At 35.8% G+C, this 20,287-nt stretch overlaps 2 protein-coding genes across 3 annotated transcripts; one reads left to right on the forward strand and one right to left on the reverse strand.

Annotated features, from left to right (window-relative positions):
- Positions 1-2,811: 2,811 nt before the first annotated feature.
- Positions 2,812-12,015, forward strand: LOC101246504 (protein SAWADEE HOMEODOMAIN HOMOLOG 1). 2 transcript variants are annotated; one of them, XM_010315147.4, is made up of 9 exons: positions 2,812-3,045; positions 5,230-5,315; positions 5,413-5,458; positions 5,541-5,673; positions 8,920-8,983; positions 10,678-10,729; positions 11,122-11,265; positions 11,472-11,591; positions 11,670-12,015. In XM_010315147.4, the coding sequence occupies exons 1-9, from the start codon at positions 2,986-2,988 to the stop codon at positions 11,724-11,726; spliced, it is 762 nt and encodes a 253-aa protein (XP_010313449.1). In that variant the 5' UTR covers positions 2,812-2,985; the 3' UTR covers positions 11,727-12,015. The 2 variants fall into 2 exon arrangements, with proteins under 2 accessions (XP_010313449.1, XP_069146874.1); XM_069290773.1 differs by having other exon boundaries at positions 2,877-3,045; positions 5,227-5,315.
- Positions 12,016-13,850: 1,835 nt separating this feature from the next.
- LOC101245026 (casein kinase 1-like protein HD16) lies at positions 13,851-19,092 on the reverse strand. The gene is made up of 16 exons (XM_004251123.5): positions 18,374-19,092; positions 17,550-17,681; positions 17,374-17,447; positions 17,197-17,266; positions 17,057-17,112; positions 16,880-16,951; positions 16,387-16,481; positions 16,188-16,254; positions 15,948-16,077; positions 15,648-15,866; positions 15,421-15,563; positions 15,171-15,345; positions 14,960-15,050; positions 14,716-14,873; positions 14,434-14,622; positions 13,851-14,328 (listed from the first exon to the last, which is right to left on the reverse strand). Exons 1-16 carry the CDS (start codon positions 18,719-18,721, stop codon positions 14,269-14,271), a joined length of 2,079 nt encoding a protein of 692 aa, XP_004251171.3. The 5' UTR covers positions 18,722-19,092; the 3' UTR covers positions 13,851-14,268.
- Between the last annotated feature and the right edge of the window lie 1,195 nt (positions 19,093-20,287).

The following is a 20,287-nucleotide window of genomic DNA, read 5'->3' on the forward strand; positions in this document are numbered from 1 at the left end:
TTCCAGTCTATTAATCTCCTCTTTATTTATATACCTTCACATATTCTATGATTTAGACAAGTGAAAGTAATGGGACATCAAGATCAAGTTGACGAATCTTTTACCAGTAAATGAATACTTTTTTGGAAATATTGATACATAAGTTGTGGTCACACTAATAATATATGTCAACCATGATGTCATATGAATTTTAATTATTTGAAGAAAATTATCATGATCTAGCATACACATGCTATGCATTCCTAAAAAACAGTATATAATATAATGATGAAAAAAGATCTTTCACATTGAATATAATATCGTCTATTAGTTTGATTCATGGAAAAAGAGTATATCTAAACTTAAAAATCATCAATAACCAGTAAGACTAAAGAATTTTAACTTTATTTATAATAAAATGTTTATGCATCTCATTTATTCCTTTAATTTAATGTATGTTTTATTTGTACTAACTAGTATAGTACTATACTTGTATACAAGTAAGGGTATAATAGTATATCCCAAGAATAGAGTTATTAGTAACTCAAAACATGACAATTGGCATGCCCTTTTATTATATTCCTCTTCCACCAAATTGAGTGAGGGATAAAAAAAAACATATGGAACCCTTTGACCTCTCAACAACAAGTTGATATGAGTGCCTACAAACAAGAAGTTGTGAAAAGATAGTCTAGTAAATTTATATTCCGACGTAATTAAAATTTTCACTAAAGAGGTTCAAAATATGAAAAGATAAATTGTATTCAATATCATAAAAAATTAATCATGCATAAATTAAATAATATAATTTTTTATCAAAACAGATTTGAATGAATCTTCTTAACCTTATTTAGCTCGACCTCCGAATATGTCATGTACATATTAGTAATAAAACTATTGTTTTGGTTTATTCCATTGCAATTGTATGGGTTGCAAAGGGCAACACAACTTTTGCGTATGCTTGGCAATAGCGCTGCCACGCACATATATTCCTTCGTGGGCGCGCGGAGGTGTCTGATTATAACATAACACGCTATTTTAATTAGCGCATAATTTGGTTTTTAACACTTAATATATTATGGATATAATACGTCTTTTTGTTTTGCTATAAAAAGAATTCACATTTTTACACACGAGATTCATTAACGAGTAGATATTTCTCTAAGAACATAATCTATTTTCTAGTTAAATACATTACAAGATATTTTTTCTAACGACATTGCCTTCTAGTGCGGGTATGCAATGTGTAGTAATATATGAGTTTAGGTTATTGTAGAAGAATCTTGAACGCACAAAATTCAAATCTTGGCTTAGTTTTATATCTGATTGAAATTTAAATTAATCGAGCTCTAGTGTAATTATTAAATACTAAATAAAAAAACTAAAAAAAACCTCCAAGGTTGTGTCATTTTTCTTACCATGTTTATATATTCGTTTATAATATTGAAAAACCAAACGAGAAAGATGTAAAGGGAAATATGGATCGTCCATAAGTTATCCTTAAAGGTTCACATATATATACCATTTGAATTTCATCCTCATCAACAACTATAGAATCTTATTGCTTAGTGGATATACACTATCAATAGATAGTAACATCCTAATTTACTGTCATGCATGATGTCGAAATCACTAGTAATCGTTATTCAGTCACTTACGTATGTATCAATTATCAATGAGAATTTGAATATATTTGAAGACTGAAATCGCCTATATATGTGGCCCCACTATTGTTCATCCTTAATTTTCAAAACTTTATCTATATTGGACAAAACATTATTTTTTCCTTGAGAATTCCTACAAAGTAGAACAAACCCCACTAGAAAAAGGCATATCTTTTTGAAGAAATAAAGGAGAATCATGTCTTTAGTATAGATGTTGAATCTTTTGGATTTATTTTTGTGTTTAGGTCTCTATGCTCTAATTTTCTTTATTTGAAATTTTGATAGTCTTCTCTTAAAAAAATATATGATATATATATGAGTTGATGGATCAATAGTCATATATATAAAAATCAAATATAAAGACACATTACACTAAATTGACATTATGCATATAACTTATAAGATTATTAACTAGTACAATACATCATAACAAAATATCAAATATACCTAACATTTTAAGATTTGAAATATTAATCGATCTTCACGAGGAGAGATTTATTCTTTATAATTATTACAAAACCTTTTTGTAGGAAAAAAAGTCTGCTATGCTAATGTATTTTTGTTGTACATCTTAGTTAAAAACTTTGTTATATATATATATATATAAAAGATGGCTACTAAAATAATTTTAATTATGCTCCATATTTATACTTTGCTAACTACTATTCGTAACTACATGTTAGAGGGAGGAGGGAGGAGGGTGAGAGAGGGCAAAGAGTGGAGTGACGCGAGTTGTATATGTATATCAGTTAGATAATTGTATATATGTAACTAGTATGTATGTATATCAACGATCGTATTTGTATATCTGCATACAATTGAATCGAGTTTAAACATTTGTATATGAAAATTTTGTCTCTCTTTCGTTTTATACAAACACAAATTATTCATTTGTATTTATATATTTTGTGTTTATATACAACGGAAGAGAGATTAAAAAGAGAATTGGACAGTGAAATATTTGCATTTGTATAATTATAAGTTTATAGGGTGGAGAGATATGTATTTATATATCTCATTTCTCTCACTTTATACAAATACAAATTATAAAATTGTGTGTTGAATAAAGTGAGAGAGAGAATGATAGAAGAGAATCGAGATTCCGTCTATTATTTTGGTGATATTGTTATACAATGTAAATAACCCATAAAAAGCCCACCCATTTAACTAGACCCAAAACCAAAACCCGACCCGCTAGTTTTTACTTTCTTTTGAAAAGGGCGCCCAACAAAACTCATACAAAAGATCTTTTGCTATGAGCATTTGATCCTATAATTTTTCTCTTTAATGGAGAATTTTTTCAGCTAAAGAATTGTGGGTTTTGTTCGAATTTACTCTTGAAATGGATCTTCGTCCCAGAAAACGACAAGTACAGTCTATTACTGGCTTCACACAAGCTGAGGTACCTTTCAATTTCTTTTATGGGTTTTCAGTTTTGGATAATGAAATTATGCTTTCAAAGTTTGCTTTTTGAAGGGTTGTTGAAAAAATAGATTAAGATTGTGTGTGTATCTGTATGTGGAATGTGAATTAAATTGACATATTTATATAGGTGACTCCCAACTTGTTTGGAATTGGAACCCTTTAAATTTGTGCTTATTATAATTGCCCCGTAGCTGCATTGCATCTAGTTACAGAGTTGGAATTCTGTTGTCAGTATGCCCTTTCATTGTCCACATGGACCAGACTCATATGGTAGGCAGTTGTAGGATTTTTTTTCTGCTACTTAAAAGCTTGACGAGTTTGGTTCAACGGGTCAAGTGAGCAAGTTGAGTCTGAGTTGAACAGGTCAATACAAGCCGAGTTGATGAACGTTTGATGATCAGTCAGTCTAAAATTCAATTGGGTTGAGATGAATTATGTATTATTAACTCAACTTGATTAGCTTAATCTTGAACAAAAGAAACTGGTTGCACTTTATAACAAACTTAATACCTAGAGTACCAAATAGGTGGTCGAAGCCTTTTGTGAAAAAGAGTTGAATCAATAAAATGTGATGATTCAGTTCGTTCAAAATATATTCAGATCAGATATTCATATGTTGCATTGATTGACAAGACGCGTCGTGGAGTTAATGATAGTTTATTAGTTTGGAGATAGTCCCCAGAGTGTAAAGGTTTTAGGTTAAGTAGGACTAAAACAAAGTACCTAAAGTGCAAGTTCAGTGATGTAACACATGAGGCGGAGGTGGGAATGAAGATTGATGCAGAAGTCATACCCAAGAGAGAAAGTTTCAAGTATCTTGCGTCCATAATCCAAGAGATGGGGAGATTGAAGATGATGTTGCCCATCGTATTGGAGCAGGATGGGTGAAATGGAGGCTTGCCTCCGGGGTACTGTGCAATAAGAGTGTGTCGCTAAGGATTAAAAGTAAGTTCTAAATAATGGTGATTAGATCAACATTGTTGTATGAGTTAGAGTGCTGGTTAGTCAAAAATGACCACACATAGAAGATGAAGGTAGCAGAGATGAGGATGCTAAGATAGATGTGTGGACATGTTAGGAGAAATATGATAAGGATTGAAGTTATACGAAGCAAGGTGGGAGTGACTTCTGTGGTAGGCAAGATAAGGGAAGCAAGACTGAGATTGTTTAGGCATGTGAAAACTGAGATTATTTTCAAATTTCGGAATCAAGGGTATTAAAAAATTGCATTAATATGATCCATATATATGTTGTAAATAGGAGACATGCATTGTCACTCTGCCTGTGTGGAAAGAATGGCTGGGTTGTAGTAGGTTAAGGTTCAGTATAATAATAGTAAATTATGATGAATGTTCTTGAAAGCTGAGAATTTATATTGATGATTCTGATTTGTTTCCAACTTAGGTGTAATTGATTGATTGATTTTGGAATTGTCAGTATAAACCCACCCTTCCTGCCAAGAGCTTAAATTTGTGTTTATTGAGATTGGTTTTCTCTTTTTCCCCAATACCCTTAGCTGGATTATATTTAGTTACAGAGTTGGAGTTTTGTTATTTTTGTGCTCTTTAATTGTCCACACTGGATCAGAGACATGGCCAAAACTCACATGGGAGGCAGTAGCGGGATTTTATTCCTCAATGGGCAAAAGCCTGATGAGCTCATTCGGTTAAATATTGTTCAATTTTGTGAATCGCATCACATAAAAGCGTAAATTGTTAAGAGGGGAAATTTATTTATTTTGTTATTCTTTTTTTTGCTGGACACTGAGTGTTGGTATCTTGATTCATGATATTGCAAGGGTGGTGAAATTCCCAAAGAAAAGAGAAAAATGCTCTACATCAAAATGATGAAGAAAGGTCGAAAGAGCTTCTTGAACTATACTGGGATCATTCTCAGATTCAGAAGCTCTGGCTCTTATAAAATAGCTATTTTGTTTGTATCTTATTTTGTTGATCTGTGAGACTGGCTAGAATTTTCTCTTTGAGGAAAGATCTGTTTGAGTTTTTTGCACATTCCCAATTTGCTACATTTTAGTTGAAATTTGCATTACATAATGAAGTTGATGCACAAACAAATGTACTGGAGTTGTCAACTCTAGTTTCAGTTATTTTCTTGTGACTTGCAATTTTTCATCGCCTTCACAACTCTTTCATTCAAGCAGGTTGAGAAGATGGAGAACTTACTAATCGAATCAAGAGAACAAGTTTGTGACTCAGAGGTCTGCAAGAAATTGGCGAAGACGTTCACGTGAGTTTGTACTTTGGGCAAAGAAATAATTCTTCTTAATATAAACCGAACTGACCAGTACATGCATGATCTTTAATTCATTGTCTTGTGTTTCTAGGCGCTCTAAAGGACGTGCTGGGAAACCAATTGCTAAGTGGACTGAGGTCAGTACTTCCACAACCTTCCTCTAAGACCTGATCTTCTAGCTTGAGGTTTCACATGGCACGAACTATTATACTTGATTAGGTCCAAGCTTGGTTCCAGAATAGGTTGGTATGCTCGTCAAAGGATAATTCAGCTGAGGACAACCAAAAACTGCCTGATTATACAGAAGGATGCACTTTGAATAAAGCAAACGAAAGCTCTCATATTCCAAAAGGTCTTTTGCAACATATCTTCTCTATGTTCTTGACATCTGAATGGTTATATGAGACTGATGTGACTGATTACAGCATTATGCTGTTACTTATTACTAGCCCATTAACGGTGAAAGTTAAAAAGTACTAATGTTTAAATTCGAGAAGATTGGCTGCTGAACTGACTACAAAAGCTGCTTTCTCGGGAAAAAATTATTCCTGTTCAAGTAAACGTAATTAATTCATAAACATGGCCAAACTGGCCGTATACAAGTGGTATACCAGAAGGTGAAAAATCTACCGAAAGACACGATTCTCTACAAACTCCGCCCAATCATCTATACCACAAGGAACTTTTGTGTACACCAAAAGAAAATAAGGAACTGGGGACTACTTCTCAACCAAAAGAAACTTGGCTCTACTCCTTCAAAAGCTCTCCTATTTCTCTCTCCAAACAATTCACATTAATGCAAGTGGAACATAATTCCAGACCCTCCATCTTCTCCTCCTTCTCCCACTCTTCCAACTAAGCATCAGATCTCTCACAGTTTTTGGCATCACCCACAGATGCCAATCCACCTACAGGCACAAACAACCTTTCGCTTTCTAAAGTTTTACACTGTAAAAATCACCCTTATAGCAGCTAGCCAACTGAAAAGGTACACCTTCCTTGGCAGTTGGCACCTTAGGGATCCATATTGCATTACATGGAATAACATGTCCCTCCCTAACCAAAAGTTTTTCATAATATGAATTTTTGCGGTGAACACTCCATTAATCCCTGAATCCCACCACCAAGCATCAGTATTATCCACCAGATTGGTTTGTCTATGTAGTATGGCTAACGATTTTTGAAAATTAGTCACTTCCCAGTCGTTAAATAACCTTTCTAAACCTTCAAGTCCCAAAAATTTTCTCCTCTATGATTCCCCCTAATATGTTGAATCGTCAACTCTTTTTGGCAAGATATTCTGCACAACCTCTAAAAATCATCTTTCAAAAGTGTGTCCCTGTACCACCCATGTCCCCAAAAATCAACTCTCCTTCTGTCTCCAACCTTGAATGAGATATTTTCCAAAAAATAATCCTATTCCTTCAAGATATTCTTTCACACACCACCACCATAAGGCAAAGAGATATCTCTAGTTCTCCACCCCATTCCAAGATCCCATATTTATCAACAATCACCTCCTTCCACAAAGCTTGTACCTCCCCCCAAACCTCCAAAGTCATTTGTCCATTAAAAGCTCTATTAAAGACCTTTAAATCCTTAATTCCAAGACCTCCCCATTTTTTAGGAGATGTGACAATCTTCCACCGCACCAAGTGAAATTTCTTTGATCTATCCGCCACATCCCATAGGGAATTACTCTAATTTTTTCCCAACTTAGTAACAAAAATTGGAGCATGAAACAAGGACATGTAATACGGGGGAAGCTTGACAATGTGTTCTTAATAAGCACTTCCTTCCTGCTTTTGGACAAATATCTTTTGTGCCACCTTGCTAGTCTCTTTTCAACCCTCTGAACAAGCGGATTCCACATCGCCGCACCTAACGATACTTCAAGATAGGTAGATGGGAGAGCCGCAATCCTACAATTTAAAACTTGAGCAAGTAATCCAATGTCATCCACCTCACCAACAGAAGTCATCTACCACTTCTTCAAATTAATTTTAAAGGCCTGACACCACCTGAAACCTAGAAAGGACTTGACCTAAATAGTCCAGTTGGGTGTCAACTGCATCTCCAAAAAGCAAGTTATCATCCGCAAACATATGAGACACCAATATTGTCCCTGCACCCCAAGTATTGCATCAAAGCCCTTCAAGTAGCTCCCCACATCCTTCTCAAAGCTTCCATAACTAGAATAAACAACACCGGTGATAGAGAATCCTATTGTCTCAAACCCACGGGCTAACATTCACCACCACAGAAATTTTCACCGAAGAAATGCAAAAATAAATACATTTTCTCCACCTCTCCCCAAATCTCATTTGAAGCAGAATATAGAAATTAAACATTAGCACCTTTAGATGAAGGAGAGCCTTGGAGTAACGTATAGTTGTCCATGTGACGATGTGATCTGTGGGTCACAGATTCAAGCCATGAAATTACGAAGGGATGCTCCCCTTTCCTAGACCCTACATGAAAGAGGGATGCTTTGTGCACTGGGCTACCTTAGCACTTGTCTTGGTGTCTATAAATTTGCTGGGTAGATAAGATTATATTAATAATCCTTTGCTCCCATTGAGGAATTAATTGTTAAATAGTCCCACATCACTAAGATGTGGTATATTTGGTTTTGGCAATCCTCACCTCACGAGCTAGCTTTTGAGGTTGAGTTAGATCCGTAGTTCATTCTTGTCATGGTACTAGTGTGAGACTCATCTCTTGGTTTACCCAGTGTTGGTCCTCGTACTATATTGTCCACGCTCTAGTTGGCAGGCGTAGGCAAGAAAGGGTTTTGAGTTGTCCCACAACGGTGGGATGTGATATTTTGGTCTCCTTATATAGTCTTGGGATGTGGTATTTTGGCTCCTTATAAGCAGTCTTGAGAAATCCTCACCTTATGAGCTAGCTTCTTGGGTTGAATTAGGCCCAATGTCCATTTCTTATAAGTTATATTAGTTTCCATATATTCAAAAGGTCAGTTATGTTTAAGTGTTAAGTGAGAAACCGTCCGTCACAGCAATGCATTTGTTTTGACACCATGGAGTTATCCTGCACTATTTATTGAATTAAACTATATTAATACTTAATGTTGTGCAAACTGCATTCAGCAATGTTATGTCTCCAAAGAGTGTCTATTGGTGGACTTCTAGTCCACTGTTTTGCCTATCATTAAATTCTCAACGATACATTATCCTCAAGGCATTTATCTCCAAGTCCATATCTTCTCTAAATTTGAAAATAATATCCGAAACCCATAGGACGACTCCAATAATTAGAAGTTTATAGAGAAAATTTTCATCTGACTGTTGTTGGGCCAACTGAAAGCTTAATATCCACTTAAAGTTACATCGCACTGACATAGAATGAGATGCGGAGATAGAGAAATCATGTTGAGGTTATCTGGTACTTCATGGTGAAAGTAAGTAGTCGATGAGATATAGAATCGCCTAGCCCTTTCTTTATCTTAATTCTATTTTCTACTGTAGATAGTTGCAACTCATGCTGAATAGTTGCTTCTCCTTCCTCTAAAGTTAAGAGTTGCATTTCTTTTTGGTATCAGAAATGTACAAATATAGTCCTGACAAACTTTTTGCAGGCCAGAAAGATCCAGCATTGTCAGACATAGAATTTGAGGCTAGGTCTTCAAAAGATGGGGCATGGTAAGAATTCATTAGCAAGCAAGAAGGTTTCTGTCTTTCAGTCAAATTTTTTATAACACACTAAAATTATTTACTGGCTACACTAAAAATTTTCAGCATTTTCTTCTAGACGCATAAATCAAATTTATCAGCATTTTGCATTAGATACATTGTCAGCTGTATTGATGTTAACTTTGAGATGCATATTCTTGTGATCTTGTTTATATTTTCCTGTCGTTGAACCACTACTTTTGATGCATTTAAACTTATGTCAGTACTTCTGCTTCTATTTGTTTGTGAAGCCCATAGCTCAAGAGGTTCCATAAAATGTTGGTAGTTGCTTGAATATGACATCTGTGTCATCAACGTTATCTTATTTTTCTATTCTTTCTTTTCGGGAAGTTTTATCTGTTTTCTCTTTCAGTCCTTTCCATTTTGATGGATGGTCAAGGACTGCTGCTTGGAGAACGTCTTTATGTTAATTTGTTTTGAAATTTGAGCAATATTAGACCCCATCAGTGTAAAAGTGAAGAATCAGAAAAACTGTCGACTTCTTCTGTGTGGTTAGTGAGTTCAAGTGTTCAATTGGTTAAATAAGTAACATCGTCCAAATATTTTCAATAAGTCTAAAGGGTTCATGTTGAGAAGGACTAAGACAAAGTATTTGAAGTGTAAGTTTAGTGATGTAATTCATGAGGTTGATGTGGAGGTGAGGATTGATACACTAGTCGCCCCTAAGAGAGGAAGTTCCAAGTATCTCGAGTCAATAATCCAAGAAATTGGAGAGATCTGACGATGTTATACATCGAAATGGAGTGGGGTGGATGAAATGGAGGTCCGCATCCAGTATCTTCGGTGATAATAATGTACCACCAAGACTTAAGGTATGTTTATAGAGTGGTTGTTAGACCATCTTTGTTCAAATGTTGTGGGGTGTTGGCCGGTCAAGAACTCGCACGTACAAAAGATGAAAGTAATGGAAATGAGGATGTTAATACTAGGAGAGATATGATTAGGAACAAAGATATTTGGGACAAGGTTGAAGTGGCCCCTATGCTGGACATGATGAGGGAAGCGAGCTGAGAAGCTCCAGTGAGGAGGTGTGTGAGGTTAGCTATGGTGGGTTTGAAGAGACGTAAAAGTAGACGGAAGAAGTATTGGGTAAAGGTGATTAGACATGACATGATATATGTTATGGTCCCTGTAATGAATCTAGTCATGGGACACTGCAAGACAAATCAGAGTTAGTGTAGAGTGAACTAGGAATATGGAACGAGGTTTTCTTTTTCGTCCATCTCTTGAGTTAAAGTACTCAAAAATGGATAATTTTTGCTTAGATTTCCTGCAATAACCTGAGCTTTAAATAAGCTACTTACAAGATAAATACCCCTACAAACTAATACAAAGAAATAACTACTACTAGAATGAGAAACTACAAATAACTAGTAGAAAGAAATAAGTACTGCAAGTGACTACTTTTCCTATGTGCTTTCTGAATGTCTGGAACCGGAGAGAGGTCCTTAGAGCGATGACTATATGCTTCTTCAATCATCTTTGCGTAGTTTAAACAAAAAAATACAGCTTGTTTGTCAAGGAGGATTGTTTTTCCCCAAAATTGAATGACATTTCAATTTACATATTCCTCTTGGTGTTATGAAGTCGAAAGATTAGTACTTTCTGGCAACATAATTAGTGTTTTCTTCTGGATTTTACAGGTACGACATTGATACATTTATCGCTCACCGGTTTCTTAGCTCTGAAGAACCTGTAAGCCATTGAACTTGGCCAATTATATTTATTTTAAAACCAACACCATGGCTATTGTAAACATTTTAGGGTCCTTATAAAGATGAAGGAGGGTCTAGGTATACTTTTCTTTTTTCTTTCTTTTCATTTCTTGTATCTTTTGTTTATGCCAGACACATAAGTGTAGAGGGAGGATATGATGTAAACTTTTGGGGACCAACTCTGAGCTGATGATTGATATGCATATGTTACCTTCATCATAAAAGAACTAACACCATATAACCCAACAATACATTGTGGGATAGGCCAAATTATTCTTAACTAAAGTAGCTCCTAATCATATTTCTCATGTGAAATTTGTAATGTAAGCATAACTAATTGTACTTCTTCTAAGAAAATGTAATGTATTGCAGGAGGCTCTTGTGAGATTTGTGGGCTTTGGGTTAGGGGAGGATGAATGGGTAAATGTAAGGAAGGCAGTCCGTGAGCGTTCCGTTGCTCTTGAGAATTCAGAATGTAACAAAGTACAGGTTGGGGATATTATTTTGTGCTTCCAGGTACTTCTTTATCCAAAATTCTTTTCACAATGTTATCGAAAATAAAAAGTTGAAAATTTTTGTTTTCAATTCATGATTGTCAAGAACAAAGGATTCTCTTTAGAGGATTGGTTGGGGTGTTGATAGAGAGGTAGTACAAATAAGATCATGAAACAAGTAGTGCATAACTTCTTATTTGTATCTTCTTTTCATTTTGTCTCAACTAGGAGGGTAAGGAGGAGGAAAAATATCTTGAAGCTCAAGTTATAGAAATCCAAAAGAAATTGCATGATATAAGGGGCTGCAGATGTCTCTTTGTGATTCGATACACTGGCGATGACACCGAGGTAGGTATCGGTTACATTAACAAGTTAACGTTTTTGGAGATGGACTACATTTACCAGATTTCACTTCTTCTTGCTCAGGAAACAATTCGTTTGAGGCGAATGTGTGTTCGACCAAACATATTAGGGCGTCCTTGATACAGTTTGAACTTTGAATATATAGTAACACGCTCATATGCTTAATCATAAAATTGTCTTGAGGAAGAAAGAAGTCTTACTCTATTGAGATAGTCGATCTGAACTTGCTTGGGACCAAGGCGTAGTTGTCGTATTCTATTTTATAGAAGCAAAAGAACTTTGTGAATTTGTGCTCTGGCATATAGACTATTAAGTAGGAGTACATTTAGTTTTTAGCTTTTACTTGCAAACTATGTCACTGTTATGTTAACTTCCTTTATATGGGTTTGAAATTGTTGTGTTAAAGAAAGGACTAAACTATACTTTTTTTTTATGGGAAAACTACACAAGTTGGACCTATCAGGCAATGTATTTACCCAAATTAGTGGCAAAAAGGTTCCAAATCAAATAGCAGATACTTAGTTGTTGATCATTTCAAAGTTTCGATATGGGTATGATGTAGCACAGAGATTTGTCCATCACCAAAAAAAGGCAAATAAGACAACAAGCTTGGCTCTTGGAAGTACCATGCAGTACCAGGGTGATGCAAACGGCACCGGCTGTCCATCGCGCATGTGTTAATCAACAAAGAAAGCTACTTTACTTCAATTCGGGGAGAGAAAGAGGAATAAGCCTTTACATTGCTTGTTTCAGACTTTTTTCACCACTGGAAGAGATCTCACGTCATTGATATAACTCACTTACAAAAGCCACAAGCAGGAAAAAAATTAACATAAGAAGAGAATTTGTAAGTTGAGGCCCACCTGCAGAAGTAATGAACACCTTGAGATATGCAATTTTGCACAACCTGGTCTTAAAACCAAATGGGCAAATACTACTACAGTAGATGAGGCAAAAGTTATGCTAATAGGTTTTCAATATTTGTCCGCCTCCAATATTTTCGAGTTCATTGCCTGATAAAACATATCTTTGCAGAACCCAAAATCATTCATGTGAATGCAAGAATCAAAAGAAAGTACCAAATGGACATATATTGTTACTGCACATTACACAGCTTGCATGGAGGACAATAGTAAGGAACTGCAAAAAAGGATTCTAAGAGAAGAAGCACAACTGTAAGGATCCTCCATGAGAAGATACAGTTGCTGTAGAGGCAGGGAAAAGCAGTTTCTTTAAGGTTAAGAATGGGCTTAGCTAGAATTAGTAGGAAGAATGCTATATGCTTCATCCAATTTAGGACCCTACTCAAGTTTTGGCCAGATCTTACAATCGTTTCACAAACCAACCGAAGAGGTTAAGGGGAACTGAATTGATGACTTCCACCTGACCATAGGTCGTCTTCTTTCTTCTCTAAGGATTCTAACCCATACCATTAGACACCCATCCAAACAGGGAATCAAGAAATTTAACCTTGATTAAAGGCCAAATATTCCAAATTAACTTATATATTGTGCACAGTGTGATAAGAAACAATGAAATGACAAAAGTGATAATCTATAGGAACTTACATCCCCAAGGAACCACCTTAGGAGTAACAAGCTTCATTGTTCAACCTGCAACTCAAATCTTCCTGAAAAGAGATTACATACTTGATACAACTGTGTCAAAAATATGCATCAGACTTCAGATGTGTAGTAAAACTGTGTCAAAGGTATGTATCATCTAGAGTTTAAGAACAGAATAAGCAGACTAGTAACGTCCGCATCTAAAGTGGCTCAAAACCTTGTATAATACTCAATACCTTGGGCTCAAAATCTGCAGACATGTTGCAAGGATGCAACTCCTTCAGATTTATGAAAGATTGCATGTAGCTTTTTATAATGAGACTTCAAATACTAATTTTTTAACATCAGTAATAACAGCCCTTTTCCAGGGCTATTGTTTTGAAAACAGACATAATTAACTGGCCAGATGTATTCTTATAAAGAAAAAACACACTAACTAAAATATCCAAGACAAAAACCAACTACAGCACCTATTTGAGTGTACAAATGAGAGGGAGAGATATTTGTGCTGAAATTTCTCCTGTCCAATCACAAGAACTGCAGAAGTTGATCAATGAGTACACAGAGCAGTAGAGACAATCGAAGACAATCAATTAGATGCTGAACCAGCATAAAAGAATTGATTAGCATAAAGGCAAGAGGACAAAAGTCGAAAACCAGGAAAAAGGGCAAGAAGAAATAAAGAGAAGATTGATTGCCAATATTTCAACTCCTCAGCAAAAATCTCAACTTGCATTGTTCATAAAACTACAAAAGAAAGGCCGGTTTGGCTTAATCCCTAGAAAGGGGGATCTATTTGACCTATACAAACTTTGACCAATAGTAACCACCACCACCCCACCCCACCCCTAAAAATTACACTCATGAACTGACTGACAAAAATACCATCCTGGGCATCAGGAACAATCACATACTCTAATGGCCAGGGTACTTTGCAAAAATCATCTTCAGAGAAAAAAGAAGAGTCAGATTTCACAAGGATTAAATATTTCCATCCATTTCTCTCAATTAGACCAAAGATAGCAAGCACTTGTTCAAGCACTACAATAGAGAATCTCATGGCACCAATGAAAGTACTTGTAGGAACACTTTTTGTCTCAAGAAACAGTTCGCCCATAACAGACGGATGCAATGTAAAGATTCTTTGCCCATTTCTCCTGCAGACAGAAATATACACAGTTAGCTTAGAAAATAGTAGGTGCGCACACACACAGATGTGGTTTACAACGAAAAAACTAGGCAATAACTGATGCAACATCAACCTTGACATGAGTGCTGGGAAAGGCAGAGGTACGAAGTGTCTCTTGCGTTTCATCAGGAGGTTTCCTTCTTGGTATACTTAGAACAAATGCAGCTTGATCCCATGTAGCTGCAGTCGCTGTGATACGATAACCAGCATCCCACCTCTTATGGATCCCTTCACTAGGATACAGAAAATCCAATTCCACTGTCTGAAAATTCACAGAAGCACATGAATACAAAATTAGGAATTGGAAAACATCATGTACAGGACCCAAAAGAATAATAAAGAAGAAGGTTTAAACCTGATCAGAAAACCCAGACCCACGAGACATAACAATTGCCCATTTATTTCCTGAAGTTGCCATGGCAGTGACATAGAAACCCTCCTTCCATTTTTTGTTTATCCACTTAAATGGAAAGGACTCGCTGACTTTGTAAGACTGCTGCAGATACTGGGTACCTGATATTCAACGCAGAACTAAATTTAGTACCCTCTAATTCGTGGAATCACATAATAAACACATACATAGAAAATGTTCCTCCTACCCTTTGACATGACAACTAAAGAGCTCCCGTTGCTAGATCCTGCCAAAGCACTAATATAATAATTCATCTCCCATTGCTCCATAATCCATTCCTGTACCCAAACAGAAGACAGAGGATTAACCAAACTCTTTATCAGTAGTAATTGACCCATATCTGAACCAGTTAAACAGATATAGCATAATAAATGTGGATATCTGCAACATAGAGAGACCTTGTGAAGAAAACAAGGTGACAATTTGTAAACTTGATCACTAAATCCAGTCCCTGCATCCATGATTAGGGCCCACAAGGTCGAACAGCAGGCCACGCTGCTGATAAATAGACCATCCTCATTTCCTTTATCAATATGCTGCGCTAGCCTCTCATCAGCAACGTTATAGTGATACCTGCAATCCGATGTTGTAGTTGCTTTATTTTTCGAAAGCCTTAAATAATCAAATTATGGCCAAAAGAGTGTATACCGTTGCTTCATCGGGCGACGACCATTGTAAACACTGATCCACTGTGTTGCGGGCATTCCCATTCGCACCTTCTTCTTTGGCTGTTCATCATCGTCGTCTTGCACTGTCAGTCTACCTCTCTTCTGTCCGACTTGATATATAAGCTATATACATCAACCACGAAATTCAGCTTCTCTCAGTGATTCAAATGAAGGAGTAACCTGGAACTAATGAAACATGCAAAATACCTTCTGTGCACCATCAGTGTTAATTGGCCTATTGTCTGGATTTGGACCTACTATCCCATCAAATAAGGAGATATATTTAGCATAATTAGGCTCTTCATCAAATTTCAAGTTCACAACATACTCCACAAAGTGTCTGAATGGAACAGGGCAGAGTAAGCAAAGAGTTTCCGGAGAGGTTGCCATCTTTTTCTTACAGACAAGGAAACCTTTATTCTCACCCTAGATTAAAAAAAAATCATTATCAAAAAAAGGAGACTCTGTAGTAATAAATACTGCTATTAAATAGAGAAAGGTGCAGACCTGATAACCCTGCCACGGCAACTTGGCTCGGAGAAGGAAAATGAGTGTGTAAGCCAGAGATTCTAGATCATCCCTCCTGCTTCCAGTCCGTCCAAGGTGAGCATGCACACTAGCATACCTTACAGTTCCTCTGAAGCAATGAAGCAATGGTTTTCTCACTATTTATTGAATGCATGTTTAAATACAAATAGAGGATACAGAACATAAAGAAAAGATAAGGTAAACTGTTGATCATTGTACCTAAAGACATCAGGCCGCTGATCATACTCAACATGTAGACCAGTTGAAGTATCACGCCACTTTGTCGCTGAAGTATTCAAACAGGTAACAGAAGAGACATTGCATTAATAAAGCATGATGAAGATATCAAATGTAAAGATTAAGAAAGATCGACTGCACATCTATGTTTTCTTTCTAGATAAGTTCCAAAAAATTATACCTAATCCAAGATCAACTAGAAACAATTTTTTCTCGTCAGCAGTTCCAGGTGGTCCAAGAAGAAAGTTCTCAGGTTTTACATCCCCATGCACATACCTGGGAAAAACAGCAGCCAGAATGAGAAGACTTACTTCAGAACCAATATACAGTGTTTCCTTGAAATACTGAAATTTTTGCACCATTGTCAACACTCAACAAGATCATGTCAAATATAGTAAAGTAGTTTAGCATTTTGTGGATTCATAGACTTCGACACATAAATAGATGTAGTAAGTTAAATCTTCCGTTCTTATGATAAGTAGTTGATAACAACCACTTGTTGCAACAAGACACATTATAATTCCCTTCTATAACATCCAAATAACAATTTTCTTCTGTACAAATCCAAACTCGACTGATGTGGACTATATGCCGATTATACAGAACTTATAATCTCTAAAATAGAACACAGTATCCACATGAAGTAACATAACATTCATTTATATAAAACTTACCCTCTAGAGTGCAACTTCTCTAATATTGAGATAGCTTCAATAGCAATGCATGCTACCATTTCAGTAGACATCCTGAATTTGACAACATTAAAGATCTAACACATTTGAGTTCAAGGAAACAGCATATGATATCAAAAGATATGCTCCAGAGTACAAATAATAGAAAATAGCTCTTACATATGGGAATTGTTGTTCCAAACATCCCATAAACTAGGACCAAGCATATCCATGACCTGCAATATTATAGGACATCAGTAATAGTAGTGGAGATTCGAAATCAAATCCAAGTAAATCAACTACATAAAGAGATAACGTACCATAATATAGTAATCACCTTGCCGTCCTTTATAATGAACACGTGGTACGCCATGACTACCACCAAGGACACTAGGTAATACAAGATAATGACATGAAGTGTAAGATAATGTTATTACCAGGTAATCAAAGTCAGAATAAAGGACCAACAGATATAATGGGAAAAAATGGAGACTTACTTGTAGACCTGCCACTCATAAGGTGGTCCATAGTTACAACCTTTGCTACTTCTATGCTCAAATTTTAAGGCAACCTAGAATCAGAAATGACAGTAGGATCAATTTGCATATCAACGAGACACCTCTCTGACATATTCAGCAGAAAAGGCGAATGAACACAAAAAGTAAAGTTCCACCTCTACAGCTCCAGGGCCAGTTCGTTCAAGAGGGTTTGTTGTATTTACTCGACGACCTACATACACTTGACCAAATCCCCCTTTACCTAGCTTCTTCTCAATCCTATAAGCAGGTGATCCACCAACCTGGACCTGTTAACCACACAAGGAAACTAGTAATTCAACAACACAATCTTAATCCTTCAATTATTTAAAATAAAAAGCAAGAATAGCAACATAAAATTTCTCTACGCTGACAGCGATATGGAAATCAGTCACTCGTTTATTGACAAGTGAAACTGAACAAATGCCAAACATATTAGAGATAAGAAGGCAGGTTAAAAAACAAGTTGACCATATCATTCTCTCATCCTTCCATCAGTCCCTTTAAAAGGGCCTCAAAACGATGAAAGAAAAACAAACTTATCACTCAGGAAATCAGGTGAAGAGAACAAAAAAGTCACAAACAAAAGAGGATAGAAGTTTCTGGTATCTGTAAATGTAACTGTCTACTAAAAACACCTAAAAGACTGAGCTTTCCAACTTCAGACTCTAATTTAAGCACAAAATCCAACACTCTATTTGCCTTGAAAGTCAAAAATGAAACCTTTGATACTCAAAAGTATTTTTGAGAAGCTTTTACCCCCCACCCCCACCCCACCCCAACCAAAAGAACTTTTTTTCCAAGATTTTCAAACTGAACTTTTCTCGAAATCTGTTTTTTCAAAACTCAAACAAACAACATAGACTATCATAATCAAATAGACCTATATTGAGCAAAAACTGAATACTAAACAATTCCTATAACAAACCATAACCAGCTCGAATTATCAGAATACTCTTACCCTTTCAGGCAATGGAGGAGTGCTTCCTTCCTCCTCTGCCGCTGCTAACTCTTTGTTACCACTTCCTCCACCACTCTCATGCTCATCCATCTTCTCCACCTCCTCCGCCTTTACCTCTTCACCAGTTCTCCGCGGCAACGTGATTTCCTTCACAACATCATCACTATTCACAACGTCGTTTTTCTTCTTCCTCCCTCCTCCCGCTCTATTCCCTGTACCTCTCCTCCTCAACCTCCTCGTCGGCGCGTCCGGTTCGTCTTTTCCCGGTGACGGCGCGTGTGTTACGTTCGGAACAATCGGTTCACGGCCTTTACGCACAGAACTACGCAGTTGACGCATATCGATCATCCATCAACTTGTGAAAAACCACAAAAGATCGATTTTTTTTCTAGAATCTTCCACCGGCCGTTCAAAAGTGAGAATTTATGAAATCGGAGAACCTGTTAGCCTGAAAATGTGTGTCTATATATATATCTATATATATATATTGTATGTATATATGAATTAGGGTTTTGGATTGTTGAAGATCTGTGGAGGGAAACAGAAGTGAAAAATGGCTCCAAATCTAGGGAGCTAATGAAGAAAGATGAAAGCAATTTCTTCTTTTTGTTAAAATGTTGATTAATTATAATTATATGGAAAAAAGGATTATATTAATTTATATAATAAGAATAATAATATGAAAAACTCCACTTAATTTTTATGAACTTGAACTCCATGGTAAAAACGTGTTCATACAATATTAAAAATTAGTATATCAAATAGTATGATGAATATAAAATTTTCTATAAAAAGTAGTACAATATTACTACCATGAATGTATAGGTTTAATGTTATAATAAATATTATTTTCTTGCTTATTTTGGTAATGCATTGTAATAAGCGATTATTCGAAATAATTTTGTGTCTAGATGGTTTTTTTGTCGTAAAAAAAGTTATATTTTTTTTTCGGTATCTGTAACGTTCTCTTTTGATATTCTAATCTGGAATAGAAAAAGTCATGTTCGCCTTTGATAACTGTAACGTCCTTCTTTGATACTGTAATCTGGGAGAACTAAAAGAGGACCTATTTGGTGACTTTCACGATCGCCCTCATTAAACCAAATTGAATTTGAATTACGATTCAGATCAAATCTTACTGAAATAGGATTTTCTTTTCGCGCCATATGTGTTTAGACTTTACTTTTTCCTTCTTTTGGATCAACCTCTAACCGAAGAAAAATGAGTTTGTCACTCTTTTTTATATACACCGAGAGAAAGGGTTATGCTGGCAAGTTCCTTCCTGGTCGGAGAGTTCCCAAGGACAAGAAGGTAACGATTAGCCGTCGACTCTTGAGATTCATATTGATAAATAGATCTGTGTTCTGTTATACTTATAAAGTTCACATAAAATTTGTACATATTATATTTTTTTCAGCCTTACTGATGAGATTTATACTTGAATTGTATATTATTGTTGTTTTATCAAATCTTTGTTTGGATGGTTGTGTAACGATTTAATTAGTGTAATTTTGTCGTTATCTTAGTATATCTTCTTCTTCTTTTTTGTCTTACTAATAATTTTTATTTCAATTTTTTCCATTCCTTTCCAAATAGAAAAAGTTGTATTCGCCTCCGATAACTGTAATGTCCTTCTTTGATATTCTAATCTGGGAGAATTAAAAGAGGACCTATTCGGTGACTTTCGCGGTTGCCCTCACTTAACCAAATTGAATTTGAATTACGATTCAGATCATTTTTACCGAAATAGGATTTTCTTTTTGCGTCATATGTGTTTAGACTTTACTTTTTCTTTCTTTTGAATCAACCTCTGACCGAAAAAATGAGTTCGTCACTCTTTTTTATATACACTAGGAGAAAGGGTTACACTAGCAAGTTCCTCCCTGGTCGGAGAGTCCCCTAGGACAAGAAGGT

This window comes from Solanum lycopersicum, chromosome 11 (assembly GCF_036512215.1).
Source record: "Solanum lycopersicum chromosome 11, SLM_r2.1".
Classification (NCBI taxonomy): Eukaryota; Viridiplantae; Streptophyta; class Magnoliopsida; order Solanales; family Solanaceae; genus Solanum; species Solanum lycopersicum.